This window comes from Echeneis naucrates, chromosome 18 (genome assembly GCF_900963305.1).
Source record: "Echeneis naucrates chromosome 18, fEcheNa1.1, whole genome shotgun sequence".
NCBI classification, from domain to species: domain Eukaryota; kingdom Metazoa; phylum Chordata; class Actinopteri; order Carangiformes; family Echeneidae; genus Echeneis; species Echeneis naucrates.
The window spans coordinates 13,273,969-13,301,875 of record NC_042528.1 but is presented as its reverse complement, the minus strand read 5'-3'; the positions used below and the strand labels follow the sequence as shown (position 1 = coordinate 13,301,875).

Genomic DNA, 27,907 nt, shown 5'->3' with positions numbered 1-27,907 from the left:
ACCCAATCGCACTGAAGGACCAGTACCCTCCGCCATTTTCTCAATGAACACATTATTCTGGTCTAATTGTCCTGAGCAGCAGTAACACTAGGTAAGGGCGGGGTTCACCACGAACAGGCTGCCAGTCAATCACAGGGCCAATATACTGGCAGAAATAATCACTCATACTGAAACTCAGTTTCTGGTTTTACCTGCAGATTGTTGCTTCCTGGGTTTGGGAAGGTGACGATCTCTCCTTCTGATCCTGAAAACAGTGAAACACTCAGTTACTTTTCTTGTTTAAGATAATGGCACAGTTACTGATCAGCCTGTGACTGACTGCTGCCAGAGGAGGTTGTGTAGGTTCGTCCATTCTGATCTCCTCTTCCTCTTCCCCAGTCACAATGCTGTCAATGAAGTCTGCATTCTCAGCCTCTCCATTCACTGTGAAAAGAGTGGATGAGAGCTTGTGTTTTCTCTGAATATCCCTAGATTCAAAAGAGAAATGGGAAAGACAACAGCATGTGTTTACAGCAGGCAAGTTATGCCTTACCTTTGTTCACTTCCACAGATCGCTCCTCCTCTTCCTCCTCCTCCAGGTTCCTCTGGTCTCTGCTGACCTCAGCCATGCGGAGGGAACGCTCTGAGAAGTCGTCTGCGGACTAGAGGCAAAGACAGAGACAGTTGTTGACACTGCAGACACATCCCATTATGTGGTGGAGTTGGTTGCAAGTCAAATATCATTATTCAGGTATTCAGGTGCCTGATAACCATACTTACAGTACAGGACCACACTGGAAGAGATATAATGTATCAGCAGTATTTTGTACACAATAGTGTCAGTTACAGATTTGGACACTATTTAAATTTAATATTTTGCAGAGTGAGAAAAAAACCTTCATTTTAAATGCATGCCCAAAGAATAATTTTTCAAGCTGAAATAATATCTCAGCTGCACCAAACTGACAAACGTAAAATTACATTGCATTGCCTGGTGAATGTGGCTTAGTGCATGTGGTCACTCAACACAGTGGGTCAGCTGTATAAAAGTATGTGTGTATATACTTGGAAATGTTACATACTGAGGGCTAAACAAAGTTGTTTTTTTGTTTTTTTGACAGAGTAAGGAAATTTCAGGAAAATTGAGACATTTTGACTGCTAATTTATGCATTGAGACTTGGTTTTAGGGTTGGACATTCAGTGGTTATGTTAAGGGTTAGAGTTAAGGGCAACCTTAACCCTAACCCAAGGCATGATAGTGATGACGAAGTATTAAGCCTAACCTTAAAAGAGCATATTTACTATTTATTATAACCCTCTGTGTATTCAGTGTGGATGGAGTTGGTGATCATTGATTAAAAGTCAAACAGTTTCCAGCTTGATTGAATAGCATTTTTGTTGGAAATGAACATCCCTCGTGTGGATGCTTATGTTTTACCTCATTCCCCGACCATCTCTTGCTGCCACTGTCCACGCTGTTGAAGCCAGAGTCCAGTCCTCCAAACTGACCCACAAACAGCTCCTGGTCTGACAGGCTGCAGGGAAACGGGAAACATGCAGAGCACAATTTCAACACACACACACACACACGTCAGTCAGTGAATACACAGCAGCTTTGTCATTATGGTCACTGGTCTGAAGATCACTGGCTTGTGTTTTTCTTCCCCAGATCTGATGCGGAGCTTCTGTCAAACTGTCTTTTATCTTGGTCCTTGGTTCTGTGTGTTGGATGAAAACAGCTCAGCAGGTCACTGACAGAACTCCATTTAAGTTCATAAATATGTGATAGGCTGTGCTTCCTCTTAATTTGCCCTTTCACTGCCATCATTCATCAACCACTCTTCTTCTTCCTCTCCTTATCAACCACCCACCTCTCACTCAGACTGTATTGGTAAAATACTTATATCTATGATGTTGTATTTTCTATGAAGTATCTGTAAGCACTTTTGTACTGATGCCTTATTTTTATTGTACAACATGGTTTGTCTAAAATAAACCGTATGTCGTATTAAGTACAGAAAGAAATCTCATCTGCCTCCTCACCAGCTGTTGAATCCAGTGGGCCTCAGGTGTCTCTCCAGCTCCTCCTGGCTCCGCTTGCAGGCCTCCATGTTAAGGTACTTAAAGATGTGGTATTTGCCCTTGGAGCATATCTGCGCTGGAGGCATTCGCAATGGGTTGTTGTCCAGTGAGATGCTCTGGAGGTGCCGGAGGTGGCGATAGCATAAGGGCACATGGGAAATGCGGTTGCAGGAAACATCGAGCCGGACAAGTGGAAGCTCGGATATTTCTACAGAGAACACAGGGAAGGGTCGTTTGAGCTGGATTACTTCATTAGAAGTGCCAACCTCATTAAAACTGGTGGCAATGGTTAAGGTTACTGTTGATACCCATGTTGCCATTTATAGAGCCTGCATCCTTTAATTCTTTTGGAAGTGTCAAGTTATAGTTTTGAGGCTGTGGTCCTCTAACCTTCTTTGGGGGAGGTTACTGTAATGTCTACCATGGTAAACACCTGGGAGTTAGGTGCAAAGTGAGGCGTGGGCAGATGTGACAATTTTTCATAATAAAATACTCAGAAAACTATTAAAAATAAAATACATATAATTTTAAACAACTTTATTTTTTCTTCATGGCCCAGAGGTTGGGGACCTCTGCTTTAAGGCATCAGCATAGAGTTCATGACCTGTTGTACCAAAGCAGAACAGACCAAATAAGGCCTGGGACCCCTGTCTGCAGCTGCAGTTAGCAGGCTATCTGTTTAACGCACAACAATAAAGCTGTTGGCAGAGAATGGTCTGATATGTTAAAGGTGAGATATCTGGGGACCTCATCTTGAACTGTTCAGGGTTCATTTATCTTCTATTTTAAGTTCTTTCAAAAGAATCATTGGTTAAAACACTATAGATGTATAGATGTAAATGTTTTCATGGAGAGAGATGCTGCAGGGACTGGAATAATGATAATATAATAATCACACTGGTGATCATGTGCCACAATAATATTTTTAGACATCATCACCTAGTCATAAACTGGTTAGGGTACTCCATTCACTGTTTACATTCCAACTTATTTTTAACTTATTTTCACTATTCATACGTAATTCAAGGAAACTATTACAAGGATAACTGAAGGAAATTATTAATTATAAAGGAATAAATAGAAAATAAATAAAAATGCAAGTGAGTACGACTTGAGTGTTGGAATGATTTTGGTGAATTTATCGCTTGGAGGTGAGGTAGTTAGCAAACCTCCAGATGATCACTGGTTGTTAAATGAATGTTGGCTTGTTTATGAAATCTGACTTCATAACAGTTTAAGGTCAAACAAGTTCAAATATTCCAAATATCCTCTCCTTTTCATTTCGCCAGAGTAATCAGCTAATTCTAATGGAATGATGCTAAATCCACTTAAATAACGCTTCCATCACTGACATTACACAATCAGAATTACAATTACTTTACTAATCCCTGGATAGAAATTACATCAGTACTTTAAGAACCCTCCTGAGTTGACAGTAACACTGGCACTGGCACATGTACACACATGTTGATATGCACTGCCATCATATATACACAAATTGAACTTTGTCGCCTCGTCTGACTTGAGGAAAACTGGTAAAACTTGTTCCTGTACTAGCTCAACCAGTGTTTCTCTGCCTCCTGTTAATATGAAGTATTTTCATTTCCATTTCCTTCTATTGATTTAGAGAATAAGTCACAAACAATGCCTGACCCATTAGTCAGAAGCAGTTCAATATTTCAACTTGTAAACAATCAATAGCTCACAATAATGATTCCATTTCCATCAATTCTGTTGAATTTCTACAGTACAGCCCATTATTTTGTTTATTAGTTGGACTTCAAAGGCACTCTGGACATCAGAAATATCTGCTTCGTCCCAGTACAGATTAAAACTGATGGATTCCACACATATAAATATAAATTGTAAAGAGTCACATCACGTTCATCAAAAAGCTGAGGCAATCACTGTCAGTTGGTCTTAGAGGAGGATGTTCAATGCACAGGCATGACTGTACCTTCAGGCAAAGTGGTGAGCTGGTTTCTCCGTAGGTTTAAGTCCCTCACACACTCCAGCTGACCGAGTTCCGGGGGCAAGCACTGCAGTTCATTACAGCTCACATCCTGACAGACAGAAACAGAGGAAAAACTAAGAACCAGGACCAGGGATCTTCAACAGAACACCACTCATCTGTTTCATTACATCAGGACTTTATCTGGAGGCCTCTGGCTTTATGCTTAGATGCTACATTTGTGACAGTGAACCAAAAGGGCGCACACAGTTATGGACTGAAAGAATGACACTGGTTGAATGTAAAATTTTTCCTCAATTAACACAGAAATATACTGGTGCTGAGGGACTCTGAGTTCAAACACAGATACTGAAGAAATACAGCGTAGGTGTATGTAGGTGTGTTTGTGTCATACCAGCTGTCGAAGGTGTGTGAGGGAGTATATTGCGGCAGGCAGTGAAGACAGCTTGTTGTTGCTGACAATGAGTACTCGCAGGAGGGGAAGCTGAAAGACGGACGGGGGTAAACTGCCCAGAAGATTACGACTGTGGAGAGAGAAAGATGTGCACACATGTACACACCCACTTGAGTATTGAGCAATACTGTATTGAATTTCAAAAGTGCATTCTTGGACACTCATTCCAGTTAGCAACCAAAAATGTGCAGCTACATATATAGTCATAATTTTTTTGGGGGGAGTGCATTTGGCCTGATCCGATAGTCAACGTCTGTATTACAAGCCACCTGGAGGGTATTCCTGGTCTCCTAGCAACGGCATAATTATAGTGTGAAGCAGATACGGGTGTCGGTGTGGTTCTGTTGTATTCAGACAGCTAGGACAGGATTTGGACAGCCTGCTTTTATAAACCCATGGTTAAGCTTATGGAAAAGTTACTGTTTGGTTTGTGGACATGAAAACAGGTTAGGTTGTTTTCATTCATTCATCCTCAACCACTTATCCAGGTTGTGGGGGGGAGTTGGAGCCAATCCCAGTTGTCATTGGACGAAGGCGGGATACACCCTGGACAGGTCTCCAGTCCATCACAGGGCCAGACAGAGACCAACTACCACTACTACTCACACTTACACTAAGACCTACAGACAATAACAACACAGAAAGGCCCCAGGCCCAGGCATCAAACCCACAGCATTTTTGCTGTGAGGCAAGAAGGTATGGATAATGTACCAGTAATAAGCTTGCTGCAGTCAGACATCTGTATCTTTTGTAGTATATTTTATATGCATATTTTATAATAGTGGTGCATAGACATCCATTTCACCTTGTTTCTATTCTAGTCGAGATGGAGGACACACTTGTAATTGCTGCCCTTAAAGTGGAAACACAACAAACTGGAGGGTATACAGACTTCACCAGACACCATTTCATGATTTAGATAGCTTTGCCACTTGTGTAGTCAATTATGTTAAAATTGCAATGCTAACCTGATGCATGTTTGGATGTGAAGAATAAAAAAAGAGAGAGCAATTACAGCTGAAATGTTGCAGACATAACTGGTGAATGGGAATGCAATGCCACAAACATCCAATGTTGGAAGAGCCTGTGTTATACTTTCATCTTCCAGTGAGGAAGGTTAATCCACCTCTCCATCAACAACACATCTGTCAATATGAAGCAATAAAGGTAGAAACACCTAATTTGGATTATATGTTGTAAAAAAAATATGGAAAATATGTCTAAACGTTTGGCCCCTGGGGTGCAGGTAAATGTCTAGATCTTTAACTTGGAGAAATGATAACATGTCCTTGATCAAATAAAACAAAACATGCTGAATATTTTATTAAATCGAACATGCAATACATATTGCAATATGCATCTTCCCTTTATGGCAGATACAAATTGGTGTGTTGGGTGCTAAATTACCTGAGGTTGAGGTAGGTGAGAGCCTGGAGGTTTCCCAGGCTGGAGGACAGCGAGCGCATACCATTGTGGTAAAGGCTCAGTGTTTCCAGAGAAATGAACTGACAGAGCTCCTCCGGCAGCTCACAGAGGCGGTTCTTTGACAGATCTGAAAAAACACAAGACACCTGAACATTAGAGCCAGCAAAGCTTCTCCAGTACTCATTCTGAGTTATGCAGAGATAATAAAGACCGCTAATAGACCCCTTTAAGTTAACGTCACAGGAATATGTGCATGCAGCTTGGAGCCAGAAAACCACTGAACTCTCCCAAAGTGTATGGGGGAAGGTCACTTTGCTCTAACAGGACAGCTAAATGCCTAAGGCTCATTCTGTTGGTCTAATTTAAGTAAACCCTCGATCAATAATAAAGATCTGTGCTGTTTTGGCTGCTATTCTGTCAAGTTTCTCTTAAAAAAATTCTGACTGGGCAAAGCCATCGTCAATCAATATTCCATCCAATCAGAATTTTGATGTGTGATAGTGTACTTGCTAAAGAGAACAGTCAGCTTCATTCTGACAGCACACAAGGAGTTGGAGCAAAGTGGACTAAGCTAAATAAATAGGCTAAAATAACAGATGATGCTATGCTATGTTGAACAGTGAGAGTGAAAGTAAAATTTACGTTAAATGCTAACTTGCTAACATCATCTGCCCAATCTTTTAATGAAGCTGGGTCAAGCAGACTACTGCCGTCGGCTAAAAGTAATTTTTGAGGGATTCCTTGCAGTCCTTAAGGAACAACGAAAGCGCATATTCCAAATAATTTGGTGGAGGATCGTCAACATCCATGCTCTCCCCTATGCTCTGCTCTGACATTTGCTGGCCCGAAGCTGCGCATACATTTTCGGAATGTTTGTATTCAGTGAAGGGATCTGTAAATTTAAAGACCCAGCCTTGAAGATTATTTGATTATGTCTTTACATTTATATTACTGCGTTAAAATGTTCCTATTCAAAAAAAAAAAAAAAAAAAACTAAAGGAGGAGATCTTTAGTCCATCTTGGTTATCTGGCAGTCTAAGACAGAAATCAGCGACAGTACCTGCAACATCCCTATTTTGAACCGAACTGCAAATCTTTGGTCCACCAGCTCTCATTTTGGCCATCACTGTCAAGTAATGGCAATCAGCAGTGCAGTATTGAGTTGTTAGTGCGCATGCCACATCACCCTGAGTTTTAAGCTATGCTACATGCCCCCACCCCCTACAACAGCAATGATCTTAAGATCAAGGAGAGTTTTCAAAATTTACAAGATTATATGAAGAAGTTTGAACACTGAGACTAAACCTATCACGAGGCAAAGAGGTTAATGGGCTTAAAAATTTGCATTTCTAAAGTCCCCTTGTGCGTTGTATCTTCCAAGCCTAAACTGAGATAATAGACCTGGTGCCATCAGCCACATTCATACTGTGGTTTGATGCTCTGTGAATTCTCAGCCATGGCAGCTTCCAACCTACTTTCCAAAACCACCAGTCTAAAACGGACAACCAGCTTGGAACCCATGCTACTGTGACAGAAACTTGGCACAATCACCGCTCATCCACTTCTGACCAAACTGGGTGAGCGTGCCCAAAAATAGCTGCTGTCCGTTTCCCACTCCCTGTGTCCAAAGTTCCAGAGAAGGTAGGCCATTCCCATCCACCTTCAAGGACACAGGGAGCCCACTTTATGACAAACCAGTGTCCTGAAGTCCCTCTGTGACAGAAGTAATTTCCCTGTATTTTTTATATAATATATAGTGCAATGAATGGACAAATGAAAAAAAAAAAAAAAACTAAACAAAAGACTCCTGAAAATAAACAAAACAAAACACCACGACCACACGCACACATCAATAAATGATTCATGAGATGTTTAGGATCCTTGTTGAATATGCTACTTGTAGAAAATCTTCTTTGGTGAAAGTTTCAAGGTACTAACAGAGCTGGAACAATTAGTCTGTTGTCTGTTCAATATTGATTTGTGTGCAGATGGTTTCCTTTGCTATCCAAGTTGTATTTTTACCTCTGTCGATTTGGATTGTTACATTGTGGCTGAAGTTGGTTGGTCATGGTTTAGAGAGTCACCCATTGAATGTTGGTGCTAATACACTTAAAGGTGCCAGTGCATCTTTTTCTTTGTATACATCATTTTCATGATTAACATCAATTTCACAAAGAATAATATTCTTGAAATAGAACAAAATAAGACATACGGTGAGAATGTTTGTGAATTTGTGTACACGTTTGTGATGGCACTGTTCATTCACTTATTCATCTTCAACCGCTTATCTGTTTCCAGGTTGCTAGGGGTGCTGGAACCAATCCCAGTTCACATTGGGCAAGGGCGGGGTCCATCACAGGACCAACACACAGACATGTGATGGCACAATTCCATATAAAAATCCAGATTTGGACTTAGTGGCGATATGGAACTCCTATTGTACTTTTGATGTATTTATGTAAAAATAATGTAAAGATTTATCAAAGCCAGTCAATTTCAGTGTCAAAGAAAAGCAACAGTGGGATTAAATAATTAATTACTGTTGCTCTACCTGAAGATAGTCATACATTAAAAAAAAAAATAAAAAAAAATCACACTTCATACTTTTTAAAACTCATGTGTATCTTACCTCCCGCTTGCTAATGACAGTTATTACTGCACATGCTCATTATTGACTACACTCAGTATTCATGTATACATTCAGTATTCTCTACACAGATATCCTCATGGTTGAAGTCTTTAGTAGTGAGGGGAAAGAGCTGTGTGAGCATGGAGCAGACACAATGAAGCATTGATAGCCTGATTCCAAATAGCATCATTAGCATTGGGCTTCAGCTGGCAGTATGATGAGACAGAGCCTGTCAATGGCAGACAGCCCAATGGCTGTTTATTGATCGTTGTTGGAAGCAGCAGGGAGGGGAAGGAGGTACTTCCTTGCTTTGTTAGCATCCCTATAGGGACATTAACTTTGGAATGTTCAAGTGAAATATTTAGGGGTTAGACCAAAAACATGAAGAAAATGAGTGTCGTCCATTGAGTATGATTCATTGATGTGATAAACACTGTACAGCTTTATTGCTCCTCTGTAACTGAATGTACATCAATGTTTTGCTCTATTATTACCAGTTTTAGTGTCCTGGATGAGTGCTGCCTGGACAGATCTGGCCGGATATTTTATATAAAAATATATCTGGTAAGCTTTGCACATTGCTCAAGACTTAATCAGCTATTCTGTTTATTAAATAATGAAAATAATTGCAAGTTTACGAAAGGTAAATGACTTATTAACTTACTTAGCAACTAAAATAGAATTGAAATAAAAAAACTAAAGAAATAAGAGAAGATTAAGAGGAGTAAATATAGATGAACCAGGTCTCAAAGTGTTGAACAAAGCAAAGAGGAAACACTTTACTGCTGATCTCTGGCGAGGATCAGAGGGTTTTATTAACATGACCACATAAAATAGCCTTAATGAGGACTGGAGCATATTGTATAGACAAACAGACAGACAGAAAGTGAGGGTGAGTGGGAGTGAGTGAGTGTGTATTTTCTTTAGATAAATGTAGGGTACGGGAGCACAAGAGCCTGATCTCTCCATCTTCACTGTCCCATAGCTGGAGGGGAGCTGGCTGAACAATGGGTGGGGGTGGAAGTAGTGCTCTGTGTGTGGGGGTGTGTGTTGTGTGTGCCTCCACCCCCTTCATGTGTAGAGGCCTTTTTTGAGGGTTCAGAGTTGGTTTTAGGGTTTAGGAATACAGTAAGGTTTAGGCATTAGATTTAGTGATGGTTAAGATCAGGGTCGGATATGAGGCTAGTGAAACAAGTTTGTGAGTGTGCAGGGGTTGTAGCCTCCATAGCAATTCTAGTCAAAGAAAAAGTGTGGTTGTGATTAAAAAGGAAGCAATTTCCACTGCAAAAACAAAAAAAAAGTCTGTCATACTATATGCATAAGCTGCTTTTAATGATTGTATTGGTTAGCCAACATATATCCGAATTTCTCTGTTCCTATCTCAACCAAAGTCTTATTAGGAGGTCTCGACAGGCAGCAGCCATCAAACTGATAAAAATTGCTGAAAAAGTCTTGACTTTGTTTTGAATTGAATTTTAAACCATTGGTTTTCACAAATTATTGCATATGAAGATTTAGCTCGTGTCCATTCAACATGATTGGCTTGAAAGATTTGCCAAATTAACGACTGGCTCATTTTGGGAATGGGTGTGGAATATATATCCACCTTTTTTGGCATTAATACACACACATCCATCACTGGATAGAAATCTCTCTTTGCTTTAACGTCCTAATAGTTACTAAAAAAAGAGCCAGACTAACTCAACATGAGCATCATGGGAAAAGCATGTGGTATGGAATGCAAGCAGGGAAGCAGTTTCAGACAGCAAGATGCCGACAGCTTCACAGTCCAGAGCCGAGTCCGTCAGCAAAGAGCGCCATGGCAAGGGGGCAGCCAACATGTCATGATGACAAGAGGCCAAACTTCTTTGTTACAGTGCTGACACACACAAGACCTGCTCAGGCACTTTGTTTCAACACTATGAATCCAGCTGACACTCTTCACAGCTGGATCAGGCTCCTTAGTGAGTGGCCATGTATTATTGGATTCAGCTTCTCTGCTCAATATGAACAGCTAAAGGAGATGAATGTCTCCATATCTGAGAACAAGTGCCACCCTGCTGTTTTGATGCCTTTTTTTTCCCTCCTTCATTCATCTTCAACTGCTTTATAATTTCTGGGTCGCACTGTTTTGAAGCCTTCAACTTGCAATTTGTCAGTTGGATATCTAGGTTTTTGTGAACCAGAAGAACCCATATTTGGAGGAGAAAGTGGAACTTAGAAGGAGTGAGGTTTGGCTCTGACCCATTCTGTATTCTACCCTGATTGACTGAACTGGTATCAGAAGATTTGCCCAGGGCTTTGGAACGGGACAAATGTATTTGTTATCCAAGTTCACAGATCTAGTTTGTTTGGTTGAAGGCTTATTCAACACAAACTAGTAAAAATGTAAAAAAAAAAAATATCAAAGTAACTAGCGAGAAAGTTTGTTCTTGAACTTTGAGAACTTTGAATGCCTTTCAAGATGTCATGATAATTTAATCAACAGTTGTTGACCTCAGTCTTAACTCACAAGGTGACCTTGAACATAGGGCCTTTTACGTGTACCCGCCTGCATTCCCTCCAGGTTCTTTTGCTTCCTCCCATCATCCAAAGACATCATGTTTAGGTTAATTGGTGACTCTAAATTATCCGTAGGTCTGAGTGTGTGTGGTTGTCTCTGTGATGGACTGGAGACCTGTCCAGGGTGTACCCCGCCCTCGCCCAATGTGAGCTGGCATTGGCTCCATCACCCCCACAACCCGGAAACGGATAAGCGGCAGAAGATGAATGAATGAAAGAAATAGCACATAGGCAAAGTGAATGGTTGTTAATTTCTATATGGTGATCCTGCAATAGACTGAAAACCTGTCCAGGATGTCTCCATCCCGCACCCAATGTGAGCTGAAATCAGTTCCAGGCTCCTGCAACTCTGACAGATAAGTGGTGGAGATAATGGATGGATATATGGAGATGTTAGAATGGCTTTAAGTAACTTTAGGTAAAAAGACAAAATCATCAAAATGACTTGCAAAAATAACAGAGCAAGTCAATAACTGCACTTAAAGCAGGGGTCATGCAGTGTTCGCCCATGTGACAGGATGAATCCACTAATCCATACTAACCACTTTAGGATCTCTGCTGATCTGGACTGACCCCTGTTAGGACATCATGCAGAGATCATTAGCTCAAAGAAAGAAGCTTTGCTGAAAACAGGCAGCAACATCCAAATTAGGAGCACGCCTGTTCCAGAAAATTCTAGAGATCCATGTCTGACCTCACCTTCCTTCATACTGAACCAAACTTTTTGTGTCTTTTTGGCAGTTAAAGTTTTCTCTGCTTCTCACAGCTGACTGCACCAACCCAGGGCAGTTCCAGTGTTTGCTGGATCTACATATGAACCCTGTTTGACAGCTAATGGAAAACACCTGCTATGAAATCACTGATTGCTGCACAGCCAAAAGAAGCAGGCTTTAACAGTTTGAACACACATAACAGAGCAGCAGATGTATGATGGACCTGCAGCCAACTTGAGACTGATTTTTGTCACATGCAAAGACCATTGTAGTCAAATTAACAGTGAAACCTAAGTGTGACTGCACAGGAGGGCAGAGTAAAGCAAGTGAGTGTTAATGGTAAAAGTAAATGGTTCTATGGACCCTTTTCATTTCTGCCTCTTCTTCGAAATATCACTGAATAAATGAAAAAATTAAATGAAAATGAAAAATGTAAAAAATGAAAAAAATAAAAAATAAAAAATAAAAAAAAAAAAATCACTGTGAACTGAGCCTTAGAAAGTTCAATGAGTTAAAATAAAAAACAATCCAAACAAAACTATTGAGGCTCAAAATGAATTTAGATATGTTAGCTAGTTCAGTTTGTTCAGCAGCTATTAGACGGATCTATAAACTAAAAGTGCATTGTCAGTTGGTAAATGTAGTTTGTTGGCTACTGTTTTGAAACCTTGTGTTTGTAATTTGATTGTCGCCATATTGGGTTGTTTTTTTTTTTTGTTTTTTTTTACTGCAGCTTTGGCTTTTATTGATAATCACTAGCCTTATCCTGATGTTCAACCAGATTTAAATAATGTATTCATAAACCTGAAAGAAACTGAACACAACATGTTGACATATGCACTTTTTCATCGACCATATCCAGTTTCCAAGGCAATATAGGTGAAAATTTAATGGTTTATGGTCTAAGGGTTTAAGACAGACCTGTTACAGTGTATACACAGTGGACCTGTTAGGCGACCCAAAGATTCTGGCACATAGTGGGAGTATCAGCCTGTTGAAGCACAACACTGCGTCTAGTTACAGACCAGGCCAGGATACAAGAGAATGTAGTTCAGACACTTACATCACTGCTGACCATTGACCTCTAGAAGTTACAATATACTGTCTTATAAACCACTCTCTTAACACAAGCAGAGACCAAGCAGTGCATCCAAACACATACAAGAGTGGTCTCATGTTTCAGATCATAATGTGATGCTTCAGAGGCTCTATGCCTGCTAACAAAATCTGACAAGTCTTTAATCTGCTGTTTAAAAGGCTGACCTCAGATTACACAACAGTTTCACAACTTTGTGCGTTGTATGGACCGGTTCTCCAGCACTGATCTCTCTTTCCAAATGAGAACAATAAATCTTACTTTCAGGTCTTCAGCAGACTATACAGCACAAAGTATTTTGCTGCACACTTCCTTCTGTGTAATGTCACACTCATTGTATCATCTGTCAAGTAAAAGCCTGTTCCTGTGAGCTGACTTCCCATTCTCATGTGAGGATGTGTGTGTGGCTCATGGACAGGCAAATTTGTTTTGCTGCTATGTCAGCCAGGTGTGTCTGGGTGTGGTTTGATGCAACGACACTTTAGCAGCAGAAAACAGTAACATGGGAGGCAGAAGCAACAAACATATTGCATATTGCATTAGGGCTGCAGCTATCAATTATTTTCTTCGATTAAATTCAATTAAAAGATTATTTGAATAGATGAAAAAATAAATTGTAAAAATGGGAAAGACATTTTGAAAATGACAACTTGTCCTTCATTCCAGAACCAGATGAAACAACAACCACAAAAGAATAAAAAGATGTATAAAAAAATTACGACAACAACAGTAACAGAATAAATGTATAAAAATATCTATATAGGAGTAATGTAGATTGGGTGTTTCCGCTACAAATGCTGCATCATTGAAGTCGTGTTCTTTTAATAAACAAGCTCCAAATCACAGTGGATGCATTGTATTGTTGATTTTTTTTTCCTTTTAAAGTGATTTCACATTTTTGACATGTTCTGCCATTTTGTCCTTGTCTCTTCTGAGCTTCGGTCCATATTGGTGATCTTGTCATCATGTGCGTCACAGTAAGTTTCTGCATGAAACACAACTGTGGCAGGAAACAAACTTCGATTCAGGTTTTTGTTTTTTTTTTAAATCAGTTCATGTTGATTAAACAATTTATCGTTTCAGCCAAACATCAAATCTCCCCCAACAAATTTCAAATAATCTGCTTTAAAAGCTACTACAGTCAAGTTTCTTTGGGGCTTGATCCAAGACACTCAACTCATTTGATCCACATTTTCCCAGATATGTTTCCAATAATTAATTTTTTTTTTTTTTTTAAGAAAAAGTGGGTGAAATTAATTAACACAATAAAGACTTATCTATTAGGGCTGTCAAAAGATCAAAATATTTAATCTGAATAATCAGAGGGTAGCAGTTGATTAATCATGTCAATCACCATTCAAAAATATGACCGAAAAATTCACATTTTCTCTGTATAAGAAAGATGTTTAACATAAGCTTTTTTATTGATGACAAATCCAAATGAAAATCCATTGATTCCTTTTTAGCAAAAATAGGATGGGTTGATTGAAACTTCATAACAGTTCTTTGGGCTGTTGGGGAGAGTAGGGAGAAAACTGTTTAATAACGCCCTATAATATACATCTTATATTTAGATATATGTCTATCTGCCATCAGGATTCTGCTTCCTGAGGTATTCGCTTAGCAATCTATCACAAGGAGTCGCCACTCCTGACGTGTTAATTGACTGAGGCATGACCTGGAAAGTCTGCAGAACAGGAAGAACAAGGTCCAAACTATCAACACCTACACCTTGGCAGTCATCAGCTACCTTGCCCTAAGCTGGGCAATGGAAGAGATAGAGGCCAATGAGGGTCATCATACAGGTGTTATACACAGGCTACAATTTTGCATTGTGCAAGTGCATGATAATGACTATGCACCACTGGCAGTAGTAGTACTGTACTATAAAATGTATGATCTCACTCAAGTTTTTGGTCTTCTGCAATACAACATTGTGTCCAGTTTTTAAATGATGGTCCCATTTAGAGGAAATACAGTGAACAAATTAGAGGAAAACAGTGGATAAATTAGGGATGGGCTATGGTGTGACTGTCAGTACCACACAATCAGGATAAAGTACTGAGCAGGTCAGATCCAGCCCTTATTGCAAGTCAGCTCCACCATCTTTTACAAATATGGTTTCTTCTGGTTAAAAAAATACAAAAGCAAAATAAAACAAAGCATGGCTGACTGCTAAATTACAAACTGGAGGTTTCAAAATGACAGTTCACCAACCAGTGGGTGACATTATGGTCGGTAGAGAGTTCAGTCTAATTCAACAGTCTACAATAAATCAGAAATCTAATTCTTTTTCTCAAACCCTCATTTCTGATGCATTAACATAAGACCTAAAAGTGGAGTAATTTCACAACAAAGATCAGTTATTAGTTGTTATCTCTTTAATGGCTACATAAAGAGGATACAAACAGTCTGTATTTCTATACAACAGCAAGAAATTAGCAACTGGGGGGAAAAAAAAAAAAACACAAAACACCTAAATGTGGGCAGCTGATGAAGATCAGTAAAGAACCTTTACATAAACTATGTGTCAGGGCGGAGTAAGAAATACCCCAAACCCCACTGATCCACTGACTCACATTTTCTGTGAATTTTGTATTATCTAATATAAACAGTTTTCTGATCAAGGGCTTTATGACCTGTTTATGTTTTTATGAGTTCATAGACTATACCTAATCCCTGATTACAACCTCAATTTCAAAAGTGCTTCGTCAGTCAGTCCAGAATCTCCACACTTCACTCAGGCCTCAGTGTAACACTGGGCCTGCCTGTGTACGAAAGTGTACTTGTGTGTTCACAAAATGAAACTCCATTTATATGATGCTGTCAAGAGGGGAGGTGAGGTGCATAAAAAGGCTACAGGAGAAGGAGGGGTGCAGGGAATGGAGGGTGAGTAACAGGCAGATAATACCAGCAAGAGAGCACATACAAAGGAGCTGAGGAGCAGCCAGAGAGAGGAGGGAAAACACAAAGAGGCCGAGCAGGAGGATGGCAAGATAACAAAACCCCCTGACAGGAGTGACTCAACAAGGATGGTGTTTTATCCACACATCTGAAAGGACTGGAGGGAACGACCTGTCTCTACAAAGTGAGAAAGGCCTGACTCAGAGAGAGAGGATTATGAGTAGACTACCAATTGCTTAACATGGCCAACATTCTGTAATATTATGCAACATCTCCAAATTTTGATTTTCAATAGATAGATATATGTGCTTTATTGATCCCAAACTGGGAAATTCTCAAACCTAAATTCCCTAACCTTAACCCCAATACTTCCCAAGGTATCAGACTTTGTTCATGCTGAAACTGACAACTCTTAGACTGCAGCTGCTGAGGTTCGTGTTTGGCTAAGTAGGAAAACTAGTTCATGTTACACCAAGGTCACCAAAGTGGTACACCAGAAAGAAAGAAGGCTAGCTATTTAGCAGTTAACAATAGGATGGCTAGCAGAGCAAATTAATCTTGTATTATCCTATTAATGATGCTATCTTTTCAGTTAATCTAAGAAATAGGTCGCATGAGATACTTTGAGAGATGGTCCATGACTGATGAGCATTTCCCACTTATAAGGAACAGCAAACCTGTCCAGGTTGATTACATACAAATTATGTCAACCCATTAGGGCCAGATGACCCTGAGAGAGAGAGAACATCTCTGTGTTTCTCAAATACAGGCTCAATCAGATGTATAAAGATACATGATCATGCATTGTGGAAGAATTTTACTTTTTCGGCCAGCTTAACTCTTAAAAAAAAATCTCTGTTCTCTGAAGCACAGGCGATGACAGGGGAAACATCAAATTGTTCAGAAACCCTTCAGGAACTTGTTCCTTAGCGAACCATAGGTCTCTATGGGTTAATGTAAAACATTCATGCAGATTTTAATAGATATTACTTTAATAAGAAAAGTTATGAATAAAATACAAAATATGAAACCTAAAGCTGGTGACATTAGTTACATAGCTTATATATGTTTAGGATGGTAATGGGGGTGATATCAGCTGATTGATCCATTATCAGATTTAAAGGTTATGTAAATCACACATCTTGTGCACAGGATTATTTTGTACACACATTCCTTTGGCAATACTTACACTGAAGCTCTTATCCTTGCATACTATATAAATTCTGATAGCAATGTCAAACCAATCCAATCCAATCCCTGTGTGTGGACATAAAGGTAGCCAAAGTAGCTGGTTCTGATTCTGATAGGCTTGTCCTGCTTTAATCTAGTGTTATATTGTTCTTCAAAAAGATGTTGGTTTCTACTGACAGTATTTTGTCATTACTTGTGTGGTACACAAGCAGAAAATGTTAATTCACCATTGAACTATTAATAATTTGTCTTTGCACCTAATGTAAAATTACATATTCTTCAGATTATGACCCTATTTTCTGTTGACATGTATAATACTTCATTGAAATATCTTTGAGTAAGATTTGAACTTTGACTACTTACAAAGTAAACCCCGGTTTATTTAAAATGAATCCAAGCCTGTCATTCAATCTGACATTGTTTGCGTTTATTTCACAATATTGTCAATTGCAACGCAACTCCACGTCTGCTGCAACACAGGATGTGGCAGTGTTGATTCCTGTTACAGTGGTAGTTACAGCAGCTCTGTAGAATGAGCTGAACACCAAAGCTCTACCAGGATGTGTGTGTGTGTTATGGGGCAGGGTGTGAAAACGAAGACACTCACACCGTTCTGAGACATGATGCTAGTGGAGTCAAAGAAATCAGAGGATAATGGCCAGAAATTCTGAGTTAATCACAGACACTGTTCATTCTTAGATGTGAACTTTTCAAATGACAGCTATCACATGTTTTACTTTTTGAACTCTTCAGATCTGATGTGCTGACTGAAGTGATCATATTGCAACCTCACAAACACATAATGCATACATACTTACAGTATTTGTTTTTTTAATAATAAATCCTTTAATTATAAGTATTATTTGTCAAGAAGTAATTGATATATCTTGTTAAATACAAAAACATGGTGCTGGAAGAGTGTATTTGAAATAGTTACTACCACTACCACACAAGTTGATGAACTGTTAAATTGTCTCAGAGGACTGTTGTAAATGCTAAGATCTCCATTTACTGTTTTGATGAAGTTACGCCTCAGCCTGTGCAGACTAAACGCTTTTCTTTAGTTCATTTACAACAATCAATGTGTTCATACAATACGGAGTGAGCACAGTCTACACACTAGGGCCTGTCAAACACAGAAAGCTTATTTTGTATGGACAGAGAATAAACAACAAAAATACACAGCCATGTTGGTATTGTAATGGAATAATTCAAGATACACCTGCAAGCCAACATCAAGCAACTTGAAACCCTTTATCAGGAAACATGGGTGTTCAATTTCCAAAATGCTCAAAAGGCAGAGTTGAAATCTGTAAGTGAACCTCTTGCCAGTTTGAAAAATGACAAACAGGCAGACTGCTCAAAAATTAATCTAGTTGTCATGGCAACAACATGCCATATTACTGAAAGGTAATAATATTTATGCAATTCCAATTTAGCCCATAAAACTCTGGGGCTGTATGAAACATCAGATAGGCTGAGATTAGTTACAAGAGCTAATTTGACTTAGTTCAAAAAGTGCAACATTTCAAATGGTGGATACAGATGAGCAGTTCTGGAAACAAGAGTCTACGAACTGTAAGATGCCCCTGGTATCACCTAGCCTTCAAAGTGGAAAAGGTATTAACATTTAATTAAATCAGGTAGGGCACAGTCAGAAAACTGAACGGAGCTATTGGACTATTGATTTTCTGATTAAAGAATTTATTATCAATACTAGGTGATTTTTTTGGGTTAGGTTATTCTAAATATTTCTTGTCTTGAACATGAACACCATTACTATTTATACATTTACTCTATGTATTTTCAAATCGCATTTTTGTCAGATGCCAGTTTTGTGATCATGAATCCGATTTAGTGCTGTAATTCAAAAGGAGACATTTGGATTTTTAGCAGATTTTTTGTTGATTTTTTTTTTTTTTTTAGTTTTTAGATATATTTCGTTGCAAAGGTGAAATATGAAGGGCAGCAGATCACAAATTGCTCTGTAAACACTATGTTTTTGCTAAATTGTACAGCGATAAAAACAAACATTTGACTTATTAAGAGAAGTACACTGCAAGCTTTTTAAAAAAGTGGTAACAATGACACCAACTCAACACTTTGTAGAGGACAAAAAAGCTCCCAGTTAGCTTGATGGACAAAGCGCCTTATGGCAGACCACAATAAAACAATGCAAATCAATCTGTAGAGGACTGTCCATCCTGTGAGACAATACATAGTCTACTCAGTTAAAATGGACAAAAAGGTGGGCACAAGAGACTACACGCTGCCGTTGGTACAGTACAGGCCAAAAGTTTGGACACACTTTCCTATTCATTTGAATGAGAAGGTGTGGCCTGTACTGTATGTTTTAGACAGTTTTATTTTCAGAAGGAACAGAGCTTCAATAGTGGCTCTCTCAATCTCCAGATCCACCCGTCTTCATGTTGGATGACGTGAATACATATGAGCTGTTGTCCCCTCCCAACTATACACAAGTGGCTGTGGCCACTTTCTTATTAGAGAGCATAGAGGGGTGCTCTCTCCATTGCTTAGCAAGACTGTCTTACATGCAGGAAACCCAGGTTTTGCTCAGGGTCCGACTCAATGCATATACTCTACATCGCAGCCTTTTGCAATTTGCTAATCACAATGGCTGAAATTGCGATTTTGATAAAAATTCTATGAAATCATCCAGCGCTATATTATGATTATTTATAATGTTGATACAATCAGGATTGGGTATCAGCAAGTCCACAGTCATATGTATGAGCGTGGTTCACATTTTGTCAACATGGTAGCATCTCAAACACTCAAACACAACTCAAAACTAGGCTGAATTTGAAGACAGGTGTGGTGGAACCCATGAGGACTGATGTGTTGTTCCAGCTGCTGTGATCCCATCACAACATTATGAAAAGTTGAGACAACAACTTTCACTTTATCAACATGTTGTCTGCAATAAGCTAATTTTACTGTTACTATACTAACTCTATGGAAACTGGAGATATTCACACATAAATGTTGCCACTGCCAACCCCTCCATGTCCCCATTCCTTTTCTATTATGCACTAACTCCCTCAGTCCATCAGCCATCTGGACACCCAACACTATGGCAGTTAATGGATATGCTTGGTGACATAAAGCATGGCCACAGCTTTCATTCTTCACCAGGCAGTCAACCCCACACCATTAGATTACTTACACACATTCTTATAGGGTTACACTGTGTTTCAGCGCAAATATGGAGCCAGCAGGAATGGGACTGGGCCCACGAAGTAATGGCTGCCTGCTGAGCCCGGAACACACAGCAACTACAGCACCGCAAGTTCAGGACGCAAAGACGACAGAGACCTTTGCCCACTTGATCATTATTCATCTGACACAGGTCATTTGAACTGTCAAAACATTTAACACATTATCTAATAGTTTACAGTGACATTGCTGATTGATGGTGGTGGAGAGCGTTTTCTATACCATATCTGTCTAGATGACTTTCAAACAAGTGAGCACTAACACACAAACATGCCAATTCAGGTATACTGAGCATGAGCTATTGTGAACAGGAAGCAAATTACTGGCTTCTACTAATGAGGAACAATACATTCTGTTGTAGCATTAAAATCATAAGCTGTCTATAAAAGTGCATGTCAACTCTGGGTCTAGAAACTTTCATTGTATCAAAAGATTATCAGGGGGAAACTGAACTGGCTTTGCAAAAAAGTCAGATTGTGTTGAAGTCTATGGGAAAAGGTCCCTACTTCTCCTTTAATGTATTAGCTCAGTAAACTTTTTCCAAACTAATTTAAGGTCTTCAATAGAGCATGATGTTAATATGTTAAATGATGGTCCATTTAGAGGAAAATAGGCCATAAAGCAGAGGATGCATTAGGGTGTGACTAATGTGATGGACAGATTGTACCAAAGATGAAGACATGTCAGACAAAGCACAGATGATGTCAAATCCAGCCCTCACACAGCTCCACTTTCATGCCCAAACATGGTTTCTTCTGGTTTTAAAAAACCAAGAATGTGATGATCAAATTAAAAACTGATGGCTTCAAAATGGCCACCACAGTGATTTTCCACTTCATTAAATATTGAAATGGAACTACACAGCTGCGACAAAAAAATGTATGATTTGAATTTATTTTAGTCTGCCATTTTATAAACACAAATTGTAATGGGTGATGAGAGGATGATCAGGAAGCTACTGTGGGGGTTAGTTTGTTTACCATCTAGACAAAGCTGCTGTCCTGGAATTTTCAGACAAAGTCAGCTCGAGTTTTCAAGACGTCTCCATTTCTGGGACTCAGAAACCCTGTGGAATATGTATGGCAGGAATCATAGCAAAGAGAGATGAGTTTCAAGATCTAAGTGTCGTAGCTGTTCTGAAATATTCCATTGCTCTCCAACTGGGTTGACATATGGGGATTCACTCCCGCCCCCCCATATTCATCCACATATCACAAGGGACCACTTCTGATTGACGAGGGCACTTACATCCTGTCCACTCATTTTTCTGGCTTTTCCTTTAATTTGTGTCCAGTCTGTAGTCCCCTATAATCCACATCCCATCCACACTCAACTGAACTAGGCGATGTATGGCACAATGTATTTGTGGTCAGACTGGTAGTGTTGCCCTACAGCTTCTGTGTCTGCTTCTTTCTCTGGTTACCTCCCATGGGAGAGACAAGGGATTCCCCCTCCCCACCAGCTGCTGTGTTCTGAGAGGGAACACACATCAGCAGGTTTCAGACACGCACGCACACACAGTACTTCAGACATGGACGTAAAGACACTGTAAATAAAATCATGGCAAAAGCTTAAAGGATACTGCAGCCTCATTTATCCTACATTTGTATGAATCTCTTCTGACTAAAGTGACTAGTCCCATCTAACAGAAGCAGGCCCATTTGGCATGTTTTCTGTGACATTTAAAAGCAGATTGGGACAAACAGCTGTGCGGAAAGATGTTGGCTAACACATAATGTGCGGCAATTATGAAGGCGAAGCCTTGACGATTCAGAGTAAGAAAAAGCAGAAGTGAATATGTGAGCAGTCAGCCCACATCCGCAGCACAGAGGAAACAGATCATGCCAGAGGGGGGAGCACCGCACCAACATGCATGTAGTCTTATTTAATGACACCAAACAGATGTAAACAACTGACAAAGCTGCATATGTTCAGCTAAAATTACAGACACATACACAGCCAAAATCAAAGCTCCCTAAACGCCCCGTTAGCCAACGCTGCACTATAGTTTTGTAATTTTCAAAGAGTTTAACCAGAAATTTTCTCTATCAGGCCTAAAACCATGGGGTGGGGTTTACTGTCACTCTTTATGTGCACAACAGCACACTAAATTTTAAGCAACAATGGCATGGAGTTTGAGAGGAAAACACATTAGTGTTTCCTTTATGGATCTCTAGCTCTACTTGGCATCAATACTGAATGGTTCCATTCAAAAAACCAAGAAAATATCACATCCATCTAAAATAAGATGAAGTAATGCTATAATAAAATCTCATATTCACAAAGATGAGAGGGAACTCTGATTTACTTGGTTAAAAACGGGTTAGACAGGTAGAGGGAAGACAAGCTACAGTCATGCAAGCAGCACTGTGAAGATGTGGTTAGACATAGCAGTGCTTTTTGTTTGTTTTTGGTGTTTCCATACACTGCCTGAAGTGCACCAATATTTATGATGATTTATCAAGCTGTTAAAGGGTTATGGCCAATACTTTGTTATGCCCCACCCCCTGGGGGAAGTTTTTATTAGACAACAACTTGGAAGCTAAAGAAGATATAAACAAAGTTTATACAACATATGAGGGCACAACAAGAAGGTGGCGGGTTCGGTTCCTTGCCTGGGGCCTTTCTGTGCAGAGGGTTAGGGTGCCTGCATGGGTTTCCTCCCGCCATCCTAAGACATGCATGTTTGGGTTCATTGGTGACTCTAAATTGTTCGTAGGTCTGAGTGTGAGTGGCTGGACTGGCAAACTGTCCAGGATGTACCCCACCCTCGCCCAATTTGAGTTGGGATTGGCTCCAGCAGCCCTCGTGGCCCGGAAACTGATAAACAGTAGAAGATGAGTGAATGAATATAAATATTATAAATATTTACATAAATATACATAGGGAAAGCTTAAATAATCAGGGCTTTTTATAAAACACATTTCAAGAATATATATCTACATAACTGTCTCTCTTAGCTCTAAGTCAGCTGCTCGCCTTCTTGATCATGGTAGATTGGAGTCTGCACGCTTTCAGTTGTGCTCCCCACCTAACATAAGGGTCTTGTCTCTCACATCCCCAGAGTTCATATGAGACTAGAGGTCACTTTATTAAGTTGTGTCCATGCAACAACATTTTTGTGGCTGCTGTTAGTGAAATTCCACTTGCACAGGTCTTTGTTTAATGGAGTATGAAGCATCCAATATTACCTTATTATCTGGAGAACGTCCAGCTCCCTGTCCTTTAATATTGAGAATCTGCTGTTTTCATTTGTTACTCTTTAAATAGCATACAAAACTCACTCAGTACACAGTGGATCAGCATCATTAACTGAGACTGAAGGCCATTTCAGCTATTTTGTCCACTTGACGATCACAATACTCAATTTCAGTGTTTTAAGAGAGAGCATTGAACTGTGCTCTAAACAGCAAGTTCTTAAAGGCCTCAGTCTGCTCCAACGCAAGTGCTATAAGGCTCAATGTGACTACAACTACTTGTGATGTAAAATAAGCATCATAGTTATTCACTCTTCTCTGTCTTACTGTGCTTCATTTTGCCTTCAGCTTCCAGATCATTGATTCAGATCAGACTGAGAACAATGAAACTGAAACTGTCAATTTCTGAAGTTCAGTTGAGAAGGAGCTCTTACCATTTCAGTTGATGGTAATTCATCATTAAACCAAGTCCCTCTGGCTATGTTAACTCTGTGTGGGTTCCAGGCTACTACAACACAACATTCACCATGGACCAACAGAGTAGCTATGAACAGAGTGTTTCGAATAAGAGATTTCATTTCATAAATTGGTACACGTACGTACGCACGCACACACGCACACACACAGTCACCAGTTGAATCTGGTGAGGTGTAACCACACTGAGGGCAGGGCCCATGTCTTTGTGCTGCAGCGTGTAAGAGCATGCAATAATTTTATATATTGTTATCACAAAAATATCAAATTGCCCAAATAGTAGCAATATTATTCATTATATATAGATAATACAATAAATATTAATATTAACAATAGCAATACATATATATACTGTAGATTAATTGCCATTTTTTTTAATCCATTGCCCAGTATATCAGTAATACACCCAGTTAAAATGTATTCCTTCTCATAAACCACTTTGTTCTACAGTCCAATGGCAAGTTGGACAAAGGATCTCCTCTGCTTTCAGTCTTGCAGCATTGTCAGATGAGATGATGGGTGCAGCTGAAGCTGCTTCATTCTCCTACCATTATGTTGTGCAAAGGGTAGCTGGTCTTGTCAAAATGTCCTACATCTTACAGCACATGGTCGCTTTACAAAATTCCTGAGTGAGTCCAGATTCCTGAACAGTGCAGAGCTACCGTATTTGAAAAGCTTGCCCAGTCTGCTTGTATTCTTGCATGAATCCAGCAAACTGCAGCTTGTATACTGCAAATATAGACACAGCCTTTGATGCATAAATGATATGCTCAAGTGTGACTGTACATTATGTGTGTGTACATTCACTGCAACAACATAGACTTATGAGTCTAAAAGGTGGACACAACACGCAACATACAAAGGCTGGGCTTTGTTCCCTTCAACTGCTCTGAGCTACTGGGAAACACTCTGCAAGACGCAAGCCTTCCTCTTTGTTTGTGTGTCTGTGAACCTTTGACCTTCCTAAGGGAAGCTGCTCCTGTGGGGGATAGGGTGGAGGAGGGGGGTGATGTTATCATAAACAGCACTGGGCCTCCAACCACAGCCAGGCCTCTTCTCTTTAGTTCACCACCAGATTCATGTATTTGTTTGCAACATAGTATAACATCATTAACATCCTGTCTGTAGCTCAAGATGAGTTTTCAATATAAGAAAATGTGTCTTGGAAGCAAACAACAGGCCTGCATCAGTCTAGGAAGAACTAAATTTTTCCGGATGACCATAAACGAATGACCAGAAAGTTACTGCAGAGATATTTGGTTTATATTCACATACATTAACTCTGCAGCCAGGGTCAGCCTTATAGTTAGTGTTTTTCTAGCCAGTGCTCATTCATTGTTATCACTCATCATCATCCTTTCACATATCATGGTGTATATCATAATGTCACTAGCATTGCTGCATTATGAGTCTGTGTGTGACATCATCTGTAGTGGGCTCTGCCACAAATGACTTTGAACACAGCTTTACAAGTGTGCAGTTCAGGTCAATAAAAAAGCTGTGATCAAGGATGGGTGTGGTCTCATGAATACATGAATAATAAAGACTTCTGAGCATTTCTAGGTCAGCATATAGACAGGCATCATGTTGGCATCAACATTGTGTTCTGCGGTTATCAGAAACTACATATGACTACATAAGTCCAAATAGGCAGACATATTAACATTTCAGAACCACCTCACTGTTAGTGCCCCCACAGTATGTATCTCCAGAACAAGAAAATACACAGACTTGGGCAAAAACCATACCAGCTCACTGTTAAAGGAGGAGTGGCTGCTGGAAGCAGTGGCACATTTAGTAGCTCAGGAATTGGTGGAGAGAGAGAGAGCTACAGTGTAAGTACAGACTAAAACAACCATCAGCTGCCCATAAAATTGTTTTGAATTCAAAGCTCATGTTGCCATTTGTCTTCTGGATTTATGCAACTGCTATTAGCAAACAACAACAGCATGATATTACGATGGGGTACAGATAAGATTTAGGTGCAAGTTGCTTTCTGGAAACTGGTCAACTGATAAGACAAATAAAGCATTTTATGGCATAATGCCAGACATTAGAGCTGAAATGATTAATCAATTAATCAACTCAAATCGATTTAAAAAAATTATTCGATTACAATTTTCCTGAGTCCAAGCTTTGTTTCATTGACTTCACTGTCACTGAAACATCAGTTCCTCTGTTGTGTTTTACACAGAAACATGACACCAGAATCACCATTAACAACATGGCAACATGGAGCAAAGCTCAGAAGGCAAAAAGGCAGAAAATGTCTAAAGTTTGGGAACACTTCGAAATACCAAACCTTATAATTTCTCTCATGTGACAGATTGAAAATCTGTTGGGTCGGACAAAACAGGAAATTTGAAGCAGTTATTTTAGGCTTCAGAAAACTATAACTGCCTGATATAATACAATGAATCAGAGCTATAGGTTTTGTAATGATTATATCATTTTTTCATATGTGTGTTTCTCTTTCACACATTACATGTCTAAGCTTCTGTCTTAACACAACCTCCCTCAACACAAAGTAAACCACGGAACATGCCTGTCTTAGGGAAGGTCTTCATTATGTACTATTTTCAATGACGCTGCTCTGGTTAACAGGGATACACAATGAGCTGGTGGTGATGCATTAGGGCCTCAACTGTATCATCTCTGCTTTACTTAACACAAGATTAGTTCAAATTCAACCCCACCAAGCCAAACCTGATAACCACTATGACAGTGTTGTGAATCAGTCTGGACTGTCACCATCCACCACTGGATATACACACAGAGACAGAAGGTGGAGGCCTCACAGACAGAGTTCTGTAGCTCCCTTTCTTATGTCTGTGTGTGGAGACAAGGCTACTAGGTAATGCCAGTAAAAGTGACAGTACCTCATTACTCACTCACAGTGAAAGTTTAACAAAAGACCATTACCAGACTATTACCAGAGATATACTAACAACTACCTCCACCTCTTCTGCACTTTTTTAATTTTTCTTGTCTCTATCTCTTGTTGGTGTAATATTAATTTGCCAAGCTACTGTGTTATGCAAGAAATCCACAAACGTATTGATTCCTGCTTCTTAAATTTGAGTATTTGTTATTTTACGATACATCTTGCATCACCATCTTCAAAGAAGACATTGGGATGCAGCACTGATCATCACCACGGTAACTGATGTCCAAATTAGGATTCAAAAGGTTTGTTTTATGTTGTTTTTTTGTATTTGCGTGGTCACAAAAATCCCAAACACACACAACAGTGTATGTACCTGTCAGTCATCAGTTTTTGGCATTTTCAGAGTAAAACTCCTCATGATATGTAAACTGTACATGGCTTTGTTTGATAAGTTGAATGCCCCTTAAACCCAAAGCTGTCCGTATTACTGACTTCCCTTCCTGGCTTATTCATTTATCTAAGCACCTGCACTTGGATAAACAGAGCCTGATAAAGTGGCATTGCCATGGGTATGAGATATATTCACCACCTCCATGGTCAGTAAGGTTGGGTTGCTCTGCTGGCAGGTGTCTGTGTTTACATGTGTTCAAGGCCTCCTTATCCCATAGGGCCTAGGCCTGGGTTGTTATGAGCAGATGGTCATAATTACCGGAGCACAGAAAGCAGCAGCACCAGAGTAAAGGGGGTGTTGGTCTCTGCGTGGCCGGGTTGATTTCAGCAACCTGGATGACATAATCCTCTTTTGAACCAGGACAAAGTAGAGCCCTTTGATCCACACCTACTTCAGCTTTTTGGTAACAGCTTTCTAAAACTTCGAGGACGTTTTATTAAGACTGGGTGGTGAATGCTAGTAATTACATGACATTATTGGCTCATCAATACAGAAATTGGTTTTTAAAATGGCAAAAACTTAATGAAAGAAGCTGTAAATGTAGATGTAAAGAGGTTTCCCTCTCTGATAAGACTTCATGTTGAGGAAGAGGAACTGGCATGTCTGAGGTTTCTGTCCTCTTTGAAGTTAAAGAGAATAACACACAAACCTTC

At 39.6% G+C, this 27,907-nt stretch overlaps 1 protein-coding gene across 3 annotated transcripts in view; it reads right to left on the bottom strand.

Annotated features, from left to right (window-relative positions):
- lrch4 (leucine-rich repeats and calponin homology (CH) domain containing 4) overlaps positions 1–27,907 on the bottom strand; it is a 44,367-nt gene that overhangs the window by 15,598 nt on the left and 862 nt on the right. For all 3 annotated transcript variants that reach the window (XM_029525853.1, XM_029525852.1, XM_029525854.1), the window contains exons 2-9: positions 5,896–6,040; positions 4,429–4,558; positions 4,020–4,125; positions 2,024–2,270; positions 1,419–1,515; positions 533–641; positions 320–423; positions 192–244 (exon numbers count right to left, since the gene is read on the bottom strand). In XM_029525853.1, coding sequence (XP_029381713.1) covers positions 192–244; positions 320–423; positions 533–641; positions 1,419–1,515; positions 2,024–2,270; positions 4,020–4,125; positions 4,429–4,558; positions 5,896–6,040 — 991 coding nt within the window. The remainder of the gene's footprint in view (positions 1–191; positions 245–319; positions 424–532; positions 642–1,418; positions 1,516–2,023; positions 2,271–4,019; positions 4,126–4,428; positions 4,559–5,895; positions 6,041–27,907) is intronic.